The sequence below is a fragment of the Phascolarctos cinereus genome, unplaced genomic scaffold (genome assembly GCF_003287225.1).
Source record: "Phascolarctos cinereus isolate Bilbo 61053 unplaced genomic scaffold, phaCin_HiC Scaffold_5;HRSCAF=322, whole genome shotgun sequence".
Lineage (NCBI taxonomy): Eukaryota > Metazoa > Chordata > Mammalia > Diprotodontia > Phascolarctidae > Phascolarctos > Phascolarctos cinereus.
In genome coordinates, this window is record NW_027555958.1 from 78,900,970 (window position 1) to 78,924,586 (window position 23,617).

General features: G+C 38.3%; 1 protein-coding gene across 3 annotated transcripts in view; it reads right to left on the bottom strand.

Annotated features, from left to right (window-relative positions):
• Window positions 1-23,617, bottom strand: part of FAM120B (family with sequence similarity 120 member B) — a 118,214-nt gene that overhangs the window by 44,755 nt on the left and 49,842 nt on the right. For all 3 annotated transcript variants that reach the window (XM_020972024.1, XM_020972023.1, XM_078155029.1), the window contains 2 exons: window positions 20,486-20,658; window positions 14,933-15,025 (listed from right to left, as the gene is read on the bottom strand). In XM_020972024.1, the coding sequence (XP_020827683.1) occupies window positions 14,933-15,025; window positions 20,486-20,658 (266 nt within the window). The remainder of the gene's footprint in view (window positions 1-14,932; window positions 15,026-20,485; window positions 20,659-23,617) is intronic.

Sequence of the window (23,617 nt, forward strand, 5' to 3'; positions counted from 1 at the left end):
GCTTGTTGAATTTAATGGTAAAATGAATGGAAGCCAAATAAAGTGATGACGTGGTTTGGAGGATGTCCGGAACTCTTCTATACACTAGGCTGTACTAGTCTCAAGAAAATTACTGAAATAAACCATATCTATAAAATAGCAAGATTCCCAGCCCTTATGAAGAAAAATAAAATTTCCACTCAGGCAGAGCAGATTGAATTGTCTAAGGCATTCTGGAGCCCTGGCAGGTCTGACAAGGTCTAATTGGCTCTAATTGGAACTCCTACAAGCTGTAACATTCTTTAGTCTGCAACCCAATGGCACTCAAAAAGAGAAAAAAATTCTTTCCAGCCTTTGAAAACATCAAAGAAATAATTTCCAGGCTGATCCTTGCAACCAAATACCCAGTGGTCAGCTGGAAAATTCAATGAAGCTATAAAGTGGCTTCTGGAAAACAAGGCTCAGAAGTGATAACAATGGTCAATAAACAGAAAAATCAAATTCCTCCAAATTCTTGAAGATTATTTTTTTTTAAAAGAAGAACAAAAGGACATGAGAAAGAAGGCAGGGCGAAATATACTGGCTTAGTATAAAACATGTAAATGGAGGGGAAGCGTCATATGAAAAAGGCAAGTGACTGGCTTTGGAAAGAGTTCCCGAAGAAGCACAAAAGGAGAAAGCCATTTTCTTATTTTGAAAAAAAGGAGGGGAGGAGACAAAAAGTAGCAATGACTCAGGAAAACTGCATGAGAGGGCAGGAGAGTAAGCCTGAACCAGTCCACAAAGCATTGCACTCACTGGAGCAGGGAGGTGGGGGAAGCATTTGGATTTTCTAATCACTGCATGAAATAGGATTCCCATTTGTATAACCAGAAAAATCACCTGGTTGAAAGAATGAGAAAGAAGGGATTTAGGAATTTACCAATAGAGTTTATGATGATTGGTGTTATGGAAGTTCTAATTTTGAACTTTAGGAATAAGCCTCAGGTTATGAGAATAATAATATAATAATAAAAGTAGAAATTCCTAAATACATTCTGCAGAGCCCTGGTGTTCCACATTATATGAATAAGGTTGTTTGAGAACATTTCAATGTTAGCAAAGTTTGAGGGTGGAGTAGGTAGGGGTCACTTAGGAATCAAAACAAACCTACATTGTCAGCAGGATTCCTACTGAGCTGGTGCCAGAGTGAACTTGTAATGTGGACTTTCCTTATGGTGGAAGTCAAGAGAATCTGTTTGGAAAGATGGCAGAGGGCGGAAAAGCGAGGTGGGGACCAAGTCTTGAAGCCACTCTCTCCACTCACTGCAGCCCTATTGATCCCCCCTACATCCTGTGTCTGATATACACACAAAATCTTCTTTGCTCTGTAACTTGGTCCCCACCCTCCTTCTCCCTGACTCTCAGCCCTTCAGATCTCCTTGCCAATACCATGCTTTCATTATGTATATATTCTATCTTGCCCCTACTCCCACAACCTGTGTCTGATATACACAATCTGTACCTCACACCTTACATATGACATATATACTATTGATTCTTGCCTCCAACATGGAATCTGACACATATTTCATCAAAACCCCTCACACTCAGTATCTCATAAACATCATGGCCTCCTCTCATGCTATGCATCTCTCATTTACACCATCCCTCGTTAAATATTTTGTGCTTGATGAAGAGCCTACCACCCCGTTCCACCTTGTATTGGAGAAATATGTTCCACCATCTTCCTGCGTACTGTGTTCCTTTCCCCTTTATACTCTTCCAAAACTTTCCTGATGTTCCATATACCCTGGGTACAATCTGGAACACCACTTATGGGCTCCATCAACCTATTTCAACTGCCAAAGTATTCTGTGGTTAAATTAGTTTGGTAAACGATGGTCAACAGTAATGTGATATTGATTGTTTCTGAGAAGGGGAATGATTGGATCCAAGTGGTATTTTAGCTTCAAACAGGGAGACCAGTTTCAAATATATCATAGTCATATTTATTACCTCCATTATGCCAAGGTTATGAAGAGAGGTAGAGGGTAGGTTAGAAGTATCTTGTGAAAATTGGAATACAGGCATACCTCACCCAACAGCCCTAATTATTTTTCTTTGTCTTGTTCTGATTTCAGGAGGTAGCCACCTCCTGGTGTGAGAAACTCCCTCTACAAATGCAGATCAGAAAATATCCCATAATTTATAGTCTTAAAGAGTTGCCTAGGGCATTGGGAGGTTAGGTAACTTGCCCAAGATCACAAGGCAAGTAAATGTCAGGACTGCAAACCTAGGTTTTGAATTGATCCCCAGTTCAATCAACATCTATTCACTGTACTATAATGCCCCTCATGCTGGTTTCAAAGGGTTGGGGATAATATGGTACAGTTTGGTTGATAACGCCTAGATGATTGCAAAATGACACTGGTTGAGGTAATATATATAACACGTACTTTTTTGAGTGTAGACTGTGGAGTTATGTAGACCTACTAGTTCTACCAAATATATCAGTGCCTTAGGGGGAAAAAAAATCTTACAAAAGAAGAGTAGTGTTTATGTTGGGTTATTTTCCCAATCCCTTCTTAGACGCTTTGCTTTAACAATGGTAAATTACGGAAAGGGTGGTAGTACTTTGAAGGTTAGCTAAGGCAGCCTTCTTGTTGGTTCTTAGGAACTTTTAAATTAAGTTTCTCACCTACTTTTCTGCCTCAGGGGTTGGATAACCTCCCCCTCACTTAATAACAAAGGCACAGTACCCAACCCAGCCTTAAGATGATGAGCCAAAACAAATTTCCTGTGAAATAGTTACCAGCTTAGCAGCCCCCAGATCACCAAGGACATCTATTCTTCTAAAGAATAATTAGGACAAGAGAAATTTCAGATTTTACAACTACAGATGGAAGCAGGATGTAGAAGAGCATACTAATTAGTGCAGAAGCAAAGGTGCTGTAACCAATACCCAATGGAGAAGAGCTTAAAGAGAGGGAGAGTGAGACAGGGCAGAAAAAAAGCCTTGAACCCAGGAAGGGGGGGGGTGCCTCTTGCTTCTTCTGTTGTATTGGAAGTTAGAGAATAGAAACTGAGAAAAAAGGGGAGATGCTGGTTGTTCAGCTCTCCACCCCCACTTCCTGCAACAAATACAAATGTCTTATCTTTACTAATAGAGCTCTTCTTACTAGACTTTCCTTCATCTTTTATTTCATTTCCTGTTCTTCCTACTTCCAACTTACTGCCATCACAGAACCACTCTCTAATTTCTCCACTTCCACGCCCTCACACATTTTTCTGTTTTCTATACATCTTCTCTGATTACTAAATCAAGGCCCACTTTAGCATAAAATGCCCTCACAAAACCTACTACTTCCTTTCCTTTTTCTCTTCATTGTCTTGCTTATTTAATTTAAACCTGGAAGTAAGCAGAAGCTCTCAAGCCTGAAGTTTTATGGTTATCAGGGCTACAATAAGAGTCTGGTAAGTGCTTCAGCACAATTTTACCTAGTAAAAGCATTCCCCTAAAATGGAATTCTGTCGTTTCCCTTTATCTCAGTGGATCCACAGTGTCACTGATAAAGGCTGGCAAATTTGGTGGGTCACTTTTGCTTCTGAGGAGACAAACTTGGCAGAGAAAAGGATCAGGATTTAGGAAACATGCATTCTAGTTTTAGCTTCTTCACTGACTCATGCTTTAAATCAGTCAGGAATCTCAATTACCTTTACTTGTGTAGCAATACCTTAATTTGTCAAGCAATAAAATAGAGACAATACTATATATATATATTATATATATATATAATATATATATTATATAGAGAGAGAGAGGAGAGAGAGAGGAGAGAGAGAGAGAGAGAGAGAGAATAAATGTACACAATAAATATGCTTCTATTTGGGGAATATAGGCATACCTCGGAGATATTGGTTCAGGTTTGGTTCAGACCATTGAAATAAAGTGAGTATCACAATAAAGTAAGTCACACAAATTTTTCTGTTTCCCAGTGCATATGAAAGTTATATTTACGCTATACTATAGGGTATTAGTGTGTAATAGTGTTATGCCTAAAAAACAATGTACATACCTTAATTACAAATATTTTATTGCTAAAAAATGTTATTATCTGAGCCTTCAGTATGTGGTAATCTTTTTGCTGGTGGAGGGTCTTCCCTTGATGTTGATGGCTGCTGACTGATCAGGATGGTGGTTCCTGAAGGTTGGGGTAGCTATTGCAATTTCTTAAAACAAGATGACAATGAAGTGTGCTGCATAGATTGACTCTTCTTAGAGGCCACTGTGAGATTATTAATTGGCCAAATTTCAATATTGTTGTGTCTCAGGAAATAGAGAGGCCAGAGGAACAGCAGGTTGGTGGAACAGTCACAGCACACAGAATATTTATAAGTTCCTTGTCTTATACTGGCATAGCTCTTGGTGCCCCAAAACAATTACAACAGTAACATCACTGATCACAGATTACCATAACAGATATAATAATGAAAAACTCTGAAATACTGTAAGAATTACCCAAATGTGACACAGAGATACAATGTGAGCATAGGCTGTTGGAAAAATGGAGCTCATAAGACTTGTTCAATGCTGGGTTGCCACAAACTTTCAATTTGTAAAAAAATGTAAGATCTGCAAAGCACAAAAAAACAAGGTATGCTTGTACCTTTTCATTAATCTATAGAGCTGATTGTTTTCTGATAGTCTAAAAGTCTGCCAACATATAAGACACAAATATCTATCTATTGCTTTAGGCTTTGGAAATGATAACATTCCTGTTCTATCATTAACTTTAATTTGAAGTAGAAAAACAGAAGATTAGCATTGGAAGGGAAATCAATCCAATGATCCATATATGTGGGGATAGTTCAACCCTCTCTTATTATAGGTGAGAAAATGGAAGTCTAAGAAACAAAGTGACTCATCTCATCATCACATAGCTAGCTGTAGAACTTGGGACCATAATTCAAGTCTCCTCACAGGCCAGTGCATTACCTTACATCTTAGATAAGCTGTATTCTGTCAACCACTATCACAAGAGAATTATTCTTTCATTCTCAATTGCTACTCATGGTTTCTACTTTCTTTACCATTTACAAACAAAACTAAGCCTAGTTTGAATTCTGAGAAGCTGAAAAAATATTAAATGTACTCTAGCCCAGGGGTGGGGAACCTGCAGCCTTAAGGCCACATGTGACCCTCTAGGTCCTCGGGTGCAGCCTTTTGACTGAGTCCAAGTTTTACAGAACAAATCTGTACAGAACAACTCAGTCAAAAGGCTGCACCCTAGAAGGCCAGATGTGGCCTCCAAGCCACAAGTTCCCCACCCTTGCTCTAATCACTTACAAAGTGAGGTCAGGTACTGCTTACATAAAGCTCTTTTCTAGGTGTAGGGAGGAAGAACCAGTGACTTTGTGGGTCTAGGACAAAACAGGGATCTAGTGCCTTTTCCTTTCATCCAAGTTCTGAATAGAATATTTTAACAGGTGGGTGGTCAAAAAAACCTTCCACTCAAACTTACTTCTATTCCCGAGGGGATTGCGAGGGGGCACACTGATTTGAATTGGGGCTCTGTGACTGGATATAAATCATCAACCAAGCAGAACTAAAAGAAGAATTTGGGTGTGTTGGCAAGTTAAAGACTATGTACTATGTCTATTACGACAAAATATCCTTAAGCAAACTAAAATGGTTCCCAGATAAAGTTAGCATCTTGAGAGATTCTCAAATGATCAGTGCAGTTTTTTTTCCTTAAGACAAATGATTACAAATACCATGATATGGCCCAACAGTCATTCCATCAGTGTTCCCTTAGCCTGATCCAACTCCTAAGGACTATTCCATTTGGAAAGCTCCATGAACAGTTTGGCTGCCTTTGAGCTTTGCCTCACCCCACCATCTGCCTCATGTAGTGAAAGCCTAGGCAGATGTGAAACTCACATTCCTGTCAGGGGGTAACAATGGCCTTACTGACAGGTGCAGGCAGCCCAGAGCAGATGATGGGCAGGTGCGTGTGCCACCACTTACTTTCTGCTGGCTCCTTCTCCTTTCCCCTCCCCCACGCCCCGCCCTCTGGGCAACACCTGCCACTTCGGGGCACAGGTCAGCCCTAAAACTTGATGGAGTGAAGCCACACCCCAACCAGGCAAACACGACATTCCCTAACCTTCCTCTATTTCTTGTTCCTTTTCACAATCACCTCTTTCAAGCTAATATAAAGAGCTTCTTTTAAAGAACAAATGGAGATGCTGATGGGCAAACTGTTAGCTGATCAATCCATAAGAGAAATTATGATCTCTTTCCTGCTGAAAAATACCCAGCCACCACATTTCTGCTGCTCATTCTTTAAATCAGTGTTTACTCATTTGTTCCCATTAGTACCTGGTCCCTTCCTGTTTTGGCCTAAGGTCTTATTCTGCAAGGATAATGTATAGATTATTTTGCCTCAGGTTCTGCCTTTGGGCAATGGAATTTACTTCCAAAGACATTAGTATGTAGATTTTTACTTCTCCCCAAATGCCAGAAACTTTTCTTACACCCCAAATTAACTGGAATATAAATATATTGCAGAACTGTAGCTCCTCTCTATAACCATATTTTTATTTTATTTTTTGCTTCTTTTTCCTTAATTGATTAAGGTTACACACAACTTTTCACCAGACTAAGAACTGTATTCTCACCATCATCATACACACACCAAGGTGTTTATTTTTCAGTTGTCGGTCTTGATTTTTTTCAATTGTCATTCATTTCATTTCCAATCATACTGTTATTTTACAGACACTGCTAGGAATCTGTCAGAAAAACACCCCATTAAACAGTGTTGACAGATGAGAAGTTTAAATTGCCAAACACATCAGGAGACTTTATAGTTCTGGAAGGCTCCAAATAGGCTCATGTATTTTTCTCCCACAATTCTGGTTTGACAGTAAGGGAGAACTCCTCGCCTAGGCCAGAACAGCTTGGACCCAGTAGGGATTTTAATAGCTATTTTAAGGCATGCCTTCATATCAGATCATTTTGTTTGGGGATGTTTGGGGATGTGATTTTTCAGAGAAAAACTATGTAGATTATGCCAAACATTCCTTGAGTTAAGTTTCTGGAGGCAGGATCTGTTTCATGAAGGAAAGATAGGGGAGAGTCCCTGTCCTTGCAGCTTCTTTTCTCTGTAGTTTTTGAAAGTATAACTTGTACCAATATTCAGGGCTTTGGGTAAAGCTTATTTTTTTGATAAGTTTCACCTGAAAACTGGTAGGAAGGAACTGTGGGAAATTCAGGAAACCACACGGATTCTCAAAATTACTTAACAAAATGATAAAATCCCACAATTCTTGATTCCCATCCAGTTAAATACCAATGGTCTAGCAGTGATGCTGGTCAAAGTTAAGTTGAGCATAAACATTTTAGGTTGGTTCAGCCCTTAGGTCCATTCTAATTCCTAAGCATCTGCAACTTCTTGTTCAGTTGCTTCAGTCCTGTCCAATTCTTTGGGACCCCATTTGGGGTTTTCTTGCAAAGATACTGGAATGATTTGCCTTCCTTCTCCAGCTCATTTTACAGATGAGGAAACTGAGGCAAATAGGGTTAAGTGACATGCCCAGGGTCACAAAGCTAGTTAAGTGGCTAGGGCTGGATTTGAACTTAGGAAGATGGGTCTTTCTGACTCGAGGCCTGGTACTCTATCCATTGCACCACCTAGCAGCCTCAGGATAATAGCATCTGTTATTAAATATCTACTACATGCCAAATACTACATTAGACTCGGTGTGGGAGAAGAAGTATAAGACAAGATTTCTGCTCACAAAGAACTTAAAATTGAGTTGGGGGTGAATAAGCACATTTAAAATTGTCAAAGATGTGATAAAGTACATATAATGAAAGGTCAAAATGCACCAGATAGTTAATAAGACAATAAATAATTACCATCAGCACTTATGAAGTAGCCACTTACAAAGCACTGGGCCAATCAATGGGCGAGATGCAAAATTTAGATGGTTTCTGAACTCAAGGACCTTATGGTCTGTCTAGACATGGGAGATAAGATCATAATGCATAAGCATTACAAAAAACAATATTACATGGCAAGTGTAGCTCTGGAGTCAGAGGGCTGGAGTTCTAATTTGACCTCTGACTATGACCCTGGACAAGTCACTTAACATTCCTGGACCTCAACTTCCTCATTTTACAAATGAAGACCATGACTGGATAGCCTCCAAGGTCCCTTATAACTCTAAATCTATGAACTTAAATAATCCTACTGGAGTTACAAAACAAAGTACTATGGGCTGCCTGAGGGAAAAGTAATTACTGCCCAGAAGGACTGGGTAGGTTTCAGGGATGAGATATTTGATTTGGTTTTAAAGCAAGGGAACTTCAACAGGGAAGGGGAGAAAGGAGAGAATTTCTGGCATAGGGAAATAGTGAGAGAAGATACAGTCTGAACTCGGAGTTGGAAGTGGGTTCCAGTCTGGATGAAATATAGTCTATATGTGAAGGGAAGCAGATAATAATACTAAAAATAAATGACTATAACTGACATTATATAGCACATTATATCATTATCTCATTTGATTCTTACAAAAACCCTATAATATAGATTTTACAGATAAGGATATTGTAGAGTGATTAGATGTCTTACCCAGAGTCACCCAATGAATGTTTCAGACCCAAGATTTGAACGCAAGGTTTCCTGACTCAGAGCTTAGCACTCTGGTATGGCAAGCTTACTCTTTTTAGTAATGAGAGAAGTCTGAATGATACCAGATTGTGGAGAGCCTTGAATAACAAATGAGGGAGTATGATTACTCTGTTAGCAAAAGGCAGAGCTTGAAGATTTTTAAGCAGTGGAGTGACAGAATCATATTTATCTGTAAGAACTCCTCTAACAGAGGTGTATGAAAAACAGGTTCAGTTGGATTAGACAGACTTTGGGGTCTCTTCCAACTCAGATATTATACTAGGGTGATCAGAAAGGAGAAAAATCCTGTTAAACTTCAGTTAAGAATTCTGATAGTACTGTCTTTTCAGCTGGCTACCTCCAGGGAGATGCCCACTTCTATGGCTAATGCCTATCCTAGACACATATGCCTAGCAGAGGAATCTCTGGATCAAAGAGTACGGACATCTTAGTCATTTTGTATGCATACATCCAATGGGTGGGCCAATTTACAACTTCACCAATAGTATATTAATGTGCTAGTCTTTCCATAATTCCTCCAACATTGACTATTCTTATTTTTTTGTCCCATTTACCAATTTTCCGGGAATGAGATGAAAGCACAGAGTAGAATTGACTTTCATTTCTCTTACTACTAGTGATTTGGTACATTTATTCATATGGTTGTTAATCATATGAATGAATGTACCAACATTCTCAGCAATTATGCTGAGAATATTTTTTAATATCTTTTGTCCATTTATCTATTGGGGAATGGCTTGCACAGCCAATCTTTTATTCTTTCTTGACTATCCCGATCCAGACCTTCTCTAAGCCTCGCCTTGAATGTCTTCTGCAAGATATTGTTTCCAGCCTCCCAGCTGCTGCAGCTGTCCTAAATAAAGTGACCCTGGGAGATGAGGGCCATCTCCAGTCACCCTGATCTATATCTCACTGCTGGACCCAGATGGCTCTGGAGGAGAAAGGTAGGCTGGTGACTTTGCATAGCCCTCCCTCACTTAAATCCAATTCACTTGCATGTCATGGCATCACCTCCCAGATGTCATGGTCCTCTTCGAGAATGAAGGACAAACAACAACACCAATGACCCTGGGAGGTAAGTGCTATTATTAGCCCCATTTTAGATGAGGAAACTGAAACAGGCAGAGTCGAAGTGAGCTGGTTGGTGTCTGAGCTCTGGACCGGAACTCCGGTCTTTATAATTCCAAATCAAGCATTCTAGACTGCCTAGTACTGTCAGTTTGTTGCCCCCCCCATTTCTCCATTTTTCTAGATTACAACATGATTCTGACATGACAGCTTGCAGCCTTGGCGTTCTCTTTAACTGCCTTCTCCCTCATTACCAAAACAAATTAATTGCTAAGTCTTGTCAGTTTTATCTGTACCACATCTCTTGTATGTCTCCCCTTCCCTCTACTCACAGAGCTACCACCCTAGTTTATCAACTGCTGACCAACTGCCACCAATAAGCAGATAAAGCCAAGAGCCCCTGCGAGTGGCTGTACCATAGACTATGGTCCTGCTTCCAGCCTAGCTTTCATACCCATCATAGTGGAAATCTCCATACAGAAAATTTGGCCTGGCAACTGCTTCTACCTACTACTGAGAACTCTTCCCACCAAAGTCCTTTGCACTGTCTAATGACTCGATGTAAGAAAATGACAGGATTTTATCAGTGGAAATGACAGTAAAGGTGATGCATTACCATCTGCTTTGCCACAGCATCTTAAGAATCATGAGACTTGTCCAACTGATTTGCAGCTGAAATCTTCTATATGTGTTGTCTTCCCTATTAGAATGTGAGCTCCTTGAGAGAAGGGGCTGTGTTTCATTTTCCTCTGTGTGTGTTTTTGTGTGTGTTTGTGTAGATCAATTCAACTGACATTTACTAAGCCTCGCCTAGCATTGTGCTAAACCCTGGGGGATACAAAGAGGAAAAAAACTTCACAATCTCTGCTCTAAAGAAGCTTACAATCTAGCAAGGGAACAAGAAGTATATATACATATAATTAATCAGGCGACAAAATAATGGAAAATAGCAGCTTATCACCTTCTGCTGGATAATAGAAATTTTGCTGTAAATACAGCCATACAATGCTTTTATTTTTTTGCTTTGGGCAGAGTTAGTGTTCTTTCCGTTCTACAATCATTCCTAATTAATTCAGTAGGGCTCGGATTACACACACACACACACACACACACATACAGGTACAGACATGCATATATGGGTTTCCTTCTCCCCCATCCCCCAAGTGCATTTGAGTTTTTGGGACAAGAGAAGTAATGACAGGACAGAAGGCCAGAGAACATTTTTTGGATTCCTGTTCAACCACACCAGGGAGCAGCAGATGACCATAAGCACATCTCTACAAGTGACTTAATTACTTTGTTATCAAGAAAAGGAGTTTTCAAATCAGTGCAACAGGCTCAAAATACAATGTGTCCCTAAAGCAATATGAACAAAGAACAGGGGCTTATGATGAAGCTCTGCTCTCGATCTGATTCTTTTTCTGTCTGCTTGCTCCATTCTCAACTCTTACTATACAAATGATAGTAATGAATAAAGAGGCCAGACACTTCTTATTTACCTCTAAATAAAAGCACATTTGGGGCTAATGAATATGTAACCAAGAACAATAAATCCTGCTTTAGCTTGGAGAGACTTTATGAAAACAGGTCCCTTTGGGTCAATCAACCAAAAAGCACTTATTAAATATCTATGATGTGCTCGGCACTATAATAAGTACTGGGCATATACATATAAATGAAATCATCCCTTACTTCAAAGAGTTTACATTACATTGGGAATACTTAATACTAGTGCCTTCCCTCTGGGATTACCTCCATTTCATTTTGTATGTCTCTTGTTTGTATATAGCTGCTGCCTGTTGTCTCCCCCATTAGAATGGGAGCTTCCTGAGGTTGGGGACTATTGCCTTTTTTTTTTTTTGCCTTTCTCTGCACCACCCCCAGAGCTCAGCACAGCGCCTAACACATAAGTGCTTAACAAAAAATGCGTGATGATGACTGATTGACTAAGATAATATGCATGTAAATATACACAAAATAAATATAAGGTAAGTTTTTGCAGAGTGGGTACTAGCAATTTCTTTTGGGAGGGAAGGATCAGGGAAAGCTTCACACAGAGTGCAGTACTTAAGAGTTTTGCAGGAAACAAAGGATTCTAAGAAATACTTTATAACTGGCATTAAATGAACACTGGTGTTGTCAGCATAAGAATTTGGATGATTCATGCAATTCAGTTATGGTACATAAGAGCCAGCATTATTCTGTGGAAAGAGTGTCGATTTGAAGTCAGAGGGCCTTCAGTATAAATTTACCACCTGTTTAATCTCTCTGAGGCTCAGTTTTCTCATTTATAAAACAAGGGGGTTGCACTGGATTACCTCAAAGATCCTTTCCAACCCTAAGCCTATGATTCTAAAAAGGGAAAAATCCTGCTGCATTTGTTAATGTAAAAAGTCCCTCAAGGTTAGGTCTAAGTCTAGTGGGAGTGGTTCTGTCTTTGGCAATGTGGAAGATTCTTTAGAAAATATTTTCCCCCATGGTATTTTTATTTTTCCATTTCCAAGGCCTTATCATGGCATGAATGTTATCTATAATTCTTGAAGACTATATTAGCAGACTGAAAGCTCTTGGGAGTATTCTGAAGCTTGAAAGACTTTGAGGATAGACCCATTGTTGGCCCATCAACTGGGACCACTTCTCTTTTTTCTCTAGGTGTTCTCGTTGGTTACCATGGACTCAATCTCTCTGCAGATGACTTGCAGACCTACATATCTCGCCCTCATCTCTCTCCCAAGTTCCTGTTCTCCATTGCAAATTGCCAACTGTATATCTGTCTCTACCTATATGTCCCATAGGCATCTCAAACTTGACATGTACAAAGTAGAACTCATTATCTTTTCCCTAAAACTGATCCCAGCTCCAGACTTCCTTATTTCTGTCAAGAGCACCACTATTCCTCTAGTTACCCAGGTTCATAATCTAGAAATCACCCTTGACTCTTCATTCTCATTTGCCCTCATATCCAATCAGCTGCCATGTGTTCTGAATCTCTGTCTCTCTACTTACACAGCCACTACCCTTGTTCAGGATCTCATCACTCCTTGCCAAGACTACTGCAACAACTCCTTAATCGATCTCCCTACATCCACCCTGTCCTTTCTCCAATCCATTCTGCACTGTGTGACAAATTAACATTCACAAAGCACCATTCTGAATGTTTTACTTCTCTGCTCATGGAACTTCAATGGCTTTCTGTTGCCTCTGGGATAGAATACAAACTCTACTGCTTGACCTGTAAAGCTCCTCACAGTCTGGTATCATTCTATCTTTCCAGGCTGATAACACATTACTCTCCTTTCTACCCTCTATGTGTCCTTGATGTTATCTGTACATGACATTCTATCTTCTACCTGAATTCTTTTGCTCCAATGGGGAGGAGTTTGACTCCTCTATGAATGATATAGAAATGCCTATTCTCTTTGTCATATATCCCTACTACATCATTGAGTATAAGAATTCTAGGGATGAAACTCTCTGGGTGGGTAGGGGAGAGTCAATGTTGGAGAGGTCGTCATCCAACTACTATCCTAACAAAATATAGTTTGGACAATGCTTTGTAAAAGATTTAAGACAAAGCTGAAAATTAAGAGTATGAAAAAGAGAAGATAAACAGGTTCCATATTTCACTGCATTACTTGAAGAATGAATTTATTAATAAGATGTAAGGGACCTGAACACAGAAATACCTTTATTTCCATACTTCAAGGATAATGCCATCTCTATAGATACTCCTTCCACTAATGCTAGTCAGGATCATCTTTAACAGGTCGGTTTCTACCAAACTATTCATCATCTTATGGCAAACCTGGTATTGAGATTCTTCAAACTGAGCTAGGCTGATCCTCAGACAACAGATACGTGGTCCATGATTAGACTTATACTTGAGGCCTTTCCAGGCTGGGAGGACCAGCTAGAGCTTGCATTCCACTAGCTCAGATTTCAAGAACTTAGGGTCATCTCCATGCCATGACAAGGAACTGGAGCAGGACTTTGGAGGAATCTGTGGTACAAAAATGTGCTTTATAATTATAATTTATTATAATTATTATTAGAAAGCTATGTAGAAATGAACTAGATTGAAGAGGTTATTATACTTATATACATATACAAGTATATATTATACTTACATATACACAAGTACATACACACACAAGCTTATTATACTCATTGAGTTGTATTTACAAAGCAAGGCTTGTGATTCCTCCATGATGGGCTTTGACATTTACTACCATAACAGCCAGAAATAAATAGAGACAGAAAAGAAATAGTTTGGTTTTGTAAGGTAGATTTTGAGACAAAGAATCAGACCAAGAAGAATTTAGCTGTGGCAGAAGACAGAGCAGCAGAGAAGATCCACATAGCCAAAGACTGAGATGGCATCAGTGGGGTAGTAAAAATGAGAGGACATATGCAGTCAAGAGCAGCAATTTTCAGGTAAGATATGGATTAAAAAAAATAGGAACCTAGCTGAAAGATTCTGATTGTTATGATCCTCCTAGATGAAATACACTCATTTCTTTATTAAAGAAGTATTTATTGAGTGGTCAATGTATATAACACTGAACAGAGATTCAAAAGAAATATAATAAAATCTTTTTCTTCCAGGACCTAACCAGTCTAACTGATGTACAAGACATGAATAGATAAGACAGGTAACAATTCAAGACATTACATCATTCAGCATCAAAATAAGTGCTATATACAATAAGGATTGTGTTTTCCTGTGGAATTAATCCAGAGGTTCATACTTTAAACTATTTGCTAAGGACTGAAACAATACCATTGGTCAGGACAGAAGACTTAAAACAGTATCTATTTAGAAACCTATTCAAAAACAGTATTAGCTTAGGAAACACAGTGACCTGATTGAATGAATATGAGGTAATATACTAGTCACTTTTTCCAATATTACCCACCCAAGTTGTAGGCTCAAAGAACATGAAATAGCTTAATTCTGATGTTAAATGGAATAGTATTTGTACAAATTCACTGATACGATAGGACAATGAGTTTAACTGTTACACCATGATCTATTAACAAATAAAAATCAAATGACTTTAGCACATGAAATCTATAAAAAGGTCCCTCTAAACCTTCCCCTTGAAATAACAGTTGTAATAAAGGGGGAAAAGGTGGAAAAAAAGCTGGAATTTGGCCATTCCAGGGTTATCATTAGGGCCATGATAATCAATCTGTGTCTGTACCTGTAAGCCTGAGAGCTGAGTAGCTGATTTTCCTCGGAGGCACAAGGTCTGAGCAATAAAAGCATTTAAGTCCTCCAGGGAGAAAGTATCCACCTGCAAGAAAGAGGGAAAATAAAATCCTAGCTCTAAGCTATGGGGAAAAACATATCACATCTTCTTGAAAACAGGCTTTAATTTCCATATGCGATCATATACATACTCTATATTCAGAACTTTATGGCTAATAAAATGGATGCTAGCAACAAGGAATATGGATAAAGGTAAATATAGTCCTAACTTTCCCAGCTCCAAATCTCAGGCTCCATGTTATATACATTCTCTCCTGTTACCCACCTGATTCAAAAGGCTTTCAGGCTGTTCCCCTTTTTCCTTTTGGCTTCTTCACCAATAATGCTGGCAATCTGGGGGTGAACCTAGGTTGACCTTGAGTGTCCCAATTAAATTCTTGGACCAACTCTGCTCTAGTCCAACCTGAAGCCTCAGGGTCGACCTTAAAAACAAATCAGTGTTCCAGGGGTGCTCCAGAATTAAGTTTATTCACAATTGGGCTAGACCTGCTAGAATGAATCAGCTTGACTCTTTCTTCTCCCCCTTTTATCTAGAACCTGACCTACATGCCCTGTGGATGTTAGTTTGGAAGCAAATCATCCTCCCAGAATGGTTAGCAAAATAGAATTTATTTCAACTCTGTCTCTTTTGACACCTGGCTGTTATTTTGTTTCTATATTAAGAAGAAAAGCAGCAAGGTGGTTCAGTGGACAGAGTGCTAGACTTGGAATCAGGAAGAACCAAGTTCAAATAAATCAGCGTGTCAGACACTTACTAGCTATGTGATCTTGGGTAAGTCCCTTAACTTGTTTGCCTCCTTTTTCTCACCTGTAAAATGGGAATAACTGTAGCAATGACCTCCCAGGGATGTTGTGAGGACCAAATGTTGTCTTTTTAGGTCATGTAATTTATCTCTTTGAATTTCAGTTTCCTTGTCTATAAAATGAGGCAGTTGGGCTTGTTGGCATCTAAGGTCACTTCCAATTCCAAATCTATAATCCTCCAAGTTAATGTAATACTGGGGCAGCTAGGTGGCACAGTGGATAGAGTACCGGCCTTGGAGTCAGGAGGACCTGAGTTCAAATCTGGCCTCCTACACATAATACTTACTAGCTGCGTGACCCTGGGCAAGTCACTTAACCCCACTGCCTAGCTAAAAACAAAAACAAACAAAAAAAACCCAAGTTAACGCAATACTGATAGATATGAAGTTTTAGATTCTGAAGGGCCCTTGATGTAGCAACTGCTTTCAGCAGTAGTCTCTCTTCTCACTGTTAACTGTCTTAATACTGAGTGGGAAGTTTTCTTGAGGAGACGAATGAGGAAGGGGCAAAATTTGAAAAAAAAAAGAGAGATGCTGTGGGCTCTATCATTCAGTACAATTCAACAAACACCTGTGAAGCAGGTAAGGCACTGCGCTAGGGTCTAGAGAGACCAATACAACAGGCATTGGTAGAATGACAGACCTACAGGTTTGGAAGAGATCTCTGGGCCAGTTACTATACCATACCTGACAAATGGACTGGGACAAGACTGGCCTTTGTCCAATCTTGTGGCCCCATGATCTTGCAAATATTTCTGACAGTGGCTCAGTAATCATACCTGCTGGTTGTTTCAGCACCTGAGGCAGCTGGGCCAGGTGACTTGATTCATCAAGGGCAGTCAGGTGCTCTCTTACCCTCTCCTTACTTAATATGGGTATCAACTCCCTGCTAGTTATTTAGTTTTGTCATTTCCAATGCAAAGAGCCATCCTTGACCTCAAAGAGCTAATATTCTACTGGAGGGACACAACATGTACATAATTTTGGAAACAGAAAGTAAATGCAAATTAACACAAAATAATTTTAAGAGGGAGAAATTATTTTGGTTAAGAAAACTTCTAAATGTTCACTTGCCTCACACAGTTCTTGGAACTATTCACCCAGACTGACCATGAAGCTCTGCTAACTTGTGAAGTGGGGAGCCCCTTCAATTCCTCCCAGGGGAAGCCACCAGAGCACCCTCTTGCAAAAGAATTCCCTCTCATCATAGATAGATTGATTTTGTTTGTTTTTAATTAAGAGGTATTCAGTGGCAAGGTAAAACATAAGTGAGGAAGAAAACTCATAAAAAGCACCCATCTATAGCAATTTGAAGGCTAAAAATGTTTAATATGCTCATTCCCAGACAAAAATAACCCTACCATAAATCAGGAAGACTTTTCATTAGGGACTCCTGCTGACCCCCACTATGAAAAACCTCTTCCCTTGGGAAGGTCTGCTAAACCTTGCATAAAAGAAGGTAGGGTAATGGATATCAGGAACAGTGTAACATTGCAAAGTACTTTTAGCATTCATTATCTCCACCCCAGCGGAAGGTATTGATTGGCTGCTAAGATCTGATAATATTCTTTCCTACCCCATCTCTACCCTCTCCTATTTTTATTCCAAGGCAGGTGTCACCTTTGTGAAAATGACAGCAACTATAATTATTTCAGGGAGGAACCGAAAAATCTGCAAATGCATATATAACATCTGTGGCCAAGAAAAAAAATCAACCAGAAAATACTTTCTCAAATCAAATAAGCCCTCATTGCTCTGAATTTAGGCTAAACATGAGTTAGCTTTTAATTCTCTTTTTTGTTTGTTATCAGCCAATTTCACAAAATGCTGATTTAAAATATCAACCTGGGCAAAAAGGAAAACTATTTCACATATATTTTCTTCTCATCAATTAAGAAATGCCATATTTTACCTATACTCTTGTAGTTACATAAAGTTTAAACACAGAATGGGGTCTCAAAGATTTTACTATCAAATGGGATAATTTTAAAGCACTTAGCAGAGTGCCTGGCACGTAGTAAGCACTTTATATGCATTAGCTATTATTATTATCACCATTATTCAAATAATATCCAAATTTCCACACTGGTTGATATCATTGTTAAAAGATGCATGCTGTGCCACACTCAGAAACAACGTAAAATACATACATGTTGTTGTGGTATAAGCATGATTTTTCATAAGCTTTTTTTGTGGAGATCTTTAAAAGAAATTCTCTTAATATGTATGACCATGAGCAAGACACTTAATCTCAATTCATTAAGAATTATGCGTGAGTTGAAGATCTGACTTGGTAGAGGGAGCTTCCACACTGAAAGTTCCCTACATTGGTGAACTAGGGTCTCACCTTGGCTCCCCTCCCCCATTATTGTAATGACTGATGTTTTAGTCAACTCAAGAAGTTGATAAAAATAACTAGCTTTTTTTAATACTTTCTCCTAATCTTAGCAATATATAATTTGATTTCAGCATCCACTTAATCTTTGAGCTAACAATTTTTAAAAATCAATTTACCTTTTATTAATTATAAGATAGTTAGTACTTCACCCTCATGGAAAACAATGCACCTTCCTGACCTAAATCAATACACTGATTTAGTAAGTGTAGTTATGATCTTCACAAAAATTTGTGGTTTTAAAAAAGTATGCTTCTTATTTTTATTACAAAGCATTTCTAAAAATAAACTCTTAAGAAAGGTAATCCACCACTGAGCCTCTTATACAGCAACTCACACTAAAGTGATTTTGTTTAAAAGTAAATTTTAAGTGAAAACAACAGCATAAGAGATAGAACTTTTTTTTCAGTTCCTTGTCTTGCTTCAGACATGTACAAGTTACAGTTGAGAAACTGTTATACTAGTATCTTGGGCTTCCATAATAAAGCTAATTTTAATTATATTATGTAATGATAAAAATCCTAAAATCCCATTTAAAAAAGATCTGGCCATTTTTAGTTTAAGGGGTTAGAGCATGGTGCTAATGAATTGAAATCAAATATCTAGACTGGTTAATTTCACAGAGTAAAATTATGTGGCATGGCCACATACTGTACTACTAACTATATCCAGTTGTCTTACAAATGCCTGTCCATTTAGTCATAAGGAAAACAACCAAATTAAAGAGTTTGAACCATTCCACACAGTCTATCCCTACGTCTGGAATGACAGCTCCAAGTGTTGTTCTGTTACTCCTGCTGCTGATGGATAAGCAGCATTATCTTGGCATATGAACAGTACACATATGCATTTTTCATGAGTCAGAAGAGACTGCTTATTCTTTTTTTTTTTACCCTCTTCCAAATTTCCATGAAAGCTCACCCAAAGAGACTTTACTTTAGTAAGTTGTAAGGTTGGATGCAAAATATGAAATACTAAAATATAAACATATAATACTGACATGGACCTAATATGCATTTTATGTACAGGTTGATATGCATATGCACAGTGCTTATGTTAATACATATTGTAGGCAAAACTGCAATGTAAAAGTTAAGTTGATACAGCTATACTTTCAGAAACATGAGGTAATTGCTCACTGCCAGTATAACTTAGCTACTGGATCTAATGCCCAACTTGAATAACTTCCTTTAAATAAAACTAGTAATCTGTAAAGTGATTTTAAGGTAGTGGCAAAGAAGAAGTGTGCTTTTAAAAAAGCCACACAATTCTGAAAAGATCATAACTATATTTAATAAATCATATTGATTTAGGTCAAGAAGGTGCATTTTTTCTCCATAAGGGTAAGTACTAACCATCTTATAACTAACAGAAGGTAAATGGATCTTAAAAAAGTTATATTAGATATTTTAAGTGAGCTCTGAAGTCAAATTATATATTGCTGAGATTAGGAGAAACTATTAAAAGACTAATTATTTTTATCTGGTCTCACTTTTTGAATTAACTGAAACAGCTATCATTATAATAATATGAACCAATAATATGAGGTGCTGTTACGAATAATATAGCAACCAAAATTCTAAATCATTTAATCCCTACGCCCCTCCCCTGCAAACACTTAAATATTGAATTAAGTGATTACTTCTAAGATATGTAGGGGCAATGGACAATTAGGAAGGAAAAACCAGTACAATCTAGTTACTGGATCTAATGCCCCATTTGAATAACATCCTCCAAAGAAAATTGGTAATTTGTAAGGTGAATTCAGGGTATTGGCAAGTTTATATAAAAAACAGAATTATATGACTTTCTATTACAATCAAATGAGAATTTAATGGCTATAACACAGTAATATTGTCATGGTCAAGGACCAGGGGAGTTGACAAGGTGGCTTGAAGGGGTCATGAGAGCTGATGAAAACGTCTCAATAAGCCACAAGAGCAGATGCTTGGGGTTTTTTTTGTTGTTGTTGTTATGACAAAGTGAGAGACGTAAAAACCTGCTTCAAAAAAAAACCCAGCTGAGATGCTGAACAAAAGAGAAGCAGGCATATGCTTTAATATTTTCTTTGTTAAGATGCCTAAAGAGCTTGAGTGGAAATTTTATTAAAACTACAACCTGGATGACTTCCCTAGAGTCTGGTTTATGGACATATGTTAATGCTAAAAATGTAGGAGGAAATCAACTAGTCAGTAAAAAACACAACATCCCACAATGTAATATTCCATAAGAATGAAGGCCCAAAGCAGCTCCTAACATTGGTTCTCAAAGCAATCTTAGATGTTACCTGCCAAAGGAGGTAGATCAAGAGACAGCACAGGGCTGCAAGAGAGTTTTCAAGAGCCTGAAGTTCTTCTCTTTCATTCCAAAGGTGAAAGCAGGCCAGGAAGGTGTTATAACGTTGGGCTTGTACCTCTGCATCTTGGCTCAGCCATAATGTTCTCAAACTAGGTATTCCACCTATTTGAAAACAAGTCCATTTACCATTCTTCTCAGAACTAGCAAGCTAAAGCTTGCGTCTTCCAGAAATATAATGAAAGGAAATAAATCTCTCATTCTGGACTCAGTGCTTTATAACTTGCAAGAGCTAGAAAATGAATTTTTCAAGATCAAAAACATGCTCTACTCACAAGTATTTCATTGAACATGATCACTTTTTTTTTTTACAGAACTATTTACTCCTGAAGAATATTTATTTCTGTTAATGCCTAAATAGGTATATTTAATAACATTTGGAGTCTCCATAATGTTTTCCTCACCTTTTTTGTTGAAGGTGGGGAAGAGGTATTGGGAATCTGGACTGGTATGTGAGGCTCACTCCATGAATGCAGATCTGTCTGGGCCCCTAAGAGGTTAAGTCAGTTGCCTGTGATTGCATAATCATGTGCCAGTGGTAGGACTCACATCGTGGCGCCAAAGCAAGATGGTCGTAGGTAGTTTGACATACTATCTTTCAGGGACCTTCAGAATGAATCTCCAATCACAGATGTGATGAATACAGAGATCAAATGAACTCCAGTTACAGATTACCTGGCATCAGAACTAAAGAGATAATTTCTGGAAGTCTGCCTTGTTAGTTCTAACTTTTCTCTCCTGTATCTCCAAAACTTTAAACCAGGGATGGGGAACCTGTGGCCTCCAGGCCACATGTGGCCCTCTAGGTCCTCAAGTGTGGCCCTTTGATTGAATCCAAACTTCACAAACCAAATGCCCTTAATAAAAGGATTTGTTCTGTAAAACTTGGGAGTCAGTCAAAAAGCCACACCTGACGATCTAGAAAGCCACATATGGCCTCGAAGCTGCAGGTCCCCTCCTCTCCCTGTTAAGAATAAACTATTACAAAACCAGTTATAATATGAAATTTTCAGCAATACACTTGTAAATAGAGATAGATCATCTACATTGGCAAACAGACCATACACATCAGATAAACATATTATATATATTTATATCACATACTATACAGAAATCAAAGAGTGAAATAAAATGTTTCCATTTACATTCTGCAGGAACCACTACAAACATCATTAAGTACCAAGAACATACCACATTCAGTTGTGTTTGAAAATTCCAAATGGAGATATTGACATAACAGAGCAGCTTCTGTACTGCGGCCATATTAGAGCCATCTTGCTTTTGCTTGTTGAGCAAACAGAAAGGTGCCAGTTTTAAGATCAGGCAGATTAAGCTGTAATTGATAACACATCTCCGTTTATTAGAAGCAGCTGCAGTCTTCAGTTAGAAACACTTGGCCATAATAAATGGTTAAAGTGCTATGATGCTGAGATCTAGATGTTACACATGTTTACTAAGCAAACAAAATCCACTAACCAAATGGTACCAGAGTTAAATCAATCTAAAAAGAAAATTCTTCTACTTTCTTCCTTTAATATCTACAAATTTTATTTTAATAATCTCAGCAGTACATTTCCTCACCCCCCAAAGCCATTTGCAATTCTGAAAAGTCAGAAGTGTTCCTTTTACCAAAGAAATTTTTTCATTGTTCATTTGGCAAAACTAAAACAAGGGGGTGTATTTTCTCTTTTTTCTTGAAAAAATGAGACAAAATAAAGGAAAAACTAAAGACAAAAAGGGAAGAAATTACAATGGTACATAGAAGATACAGAGAAAGTATTTAAAAATAAGGGTCCAATGTGATTTTGTAGTAATGAGGTCTAATAGTTAAAAATCACAGAAAAGAAATGACAGATGCTTCATTTTTTTCAATCACTTTAAATATACCAGGCAAGGCATTTAAGAACCAATTCCTATTATGAGGAAAGGATGGCTAGGAAATGGAAGAATTTTATTCTAAAAGTGTAGAGATTAATAATTTCCCTTTCCTTAAAACTATCAAAACTAAAAAAAAATTCAAATCCTAAAAAGTATGTTTGGTACCATAATTTAAAGAATGCTAGGTTTGTAATAAAAAACAAACCCAACCCTTGGGTTCAAATCCCAACCCTGGTACTTATCTTTGTGTAACTTTGGGCAGGTCACTAAATGTCTGTGGCTCTTAGTTTCCTCATTTGTACAATTAGGGGATTAGACTCAAGTCTAGGACCTCTAAGTTTTTTTTTTCTTTTTTTTTAAGAGCTCTAGATTTATGATCCTATAGGCTTACTGTTCCTCCTGTGTAGAGGAGGAAAGATTTTTCTTTTCTTTTCTTTTCTTTTTTTGTGAGGCAATGGGGTGAAGTGACTTGTCCAGGGTCACACAGCTAGTAAGTGTCAAGTGTCTGAGGCCACATTTGAACTCATGTCTTCCTGTAAGGTCTTTTAAGAGTATTATTGTAACCATAGAAGACAACATTTGCAAATGTGATCATTGGAGTAGAGTAGGGACTATCCTTCATTTCCACAAAAAGAAAACTGGATCATTAATATTTAGAGTTAGAAGGGATCTCAGAGATCATACTTAGATGTAAGAAGCAAGAGACTTCAGGACACTAGTAAGAAATTTATTTCTATAAGGTTTTCAGACACTGGTGAAAGTTCAGTTATCAAACAGTTTTGCTTTCCATAAATCCAGATATCCAGTTTTGCTCATTTTCCCACTGAATGGACTCATTACAAAATTGTGCCATCATCTTCACTCCCCAGCCATCTCACAAACTACCATGCCACTTACACCAGAAAGCAAGTTATGGATCTCCCCCTCTATCCCCCCAACCCCCCACCATCAGTGGTCGCCTTGACTGTTTGTTATATCTAGAACCAGCTCCAGCCATGCTTTACCCCACCTTCCCCAAACATCTTTTCAGCTGCCACACCCCAACTCAAGTTCCCCTTGTCTGTCACCCTCCTTCATCTTCTAGTTCTGGAACCACTCAAATGAACTCCATCATTGCTCTTGGAAAGGGTGTGTCAATCTACTCTCCTATGACTCCATTTAACATCCCTGTAACTTTCCAAACCAA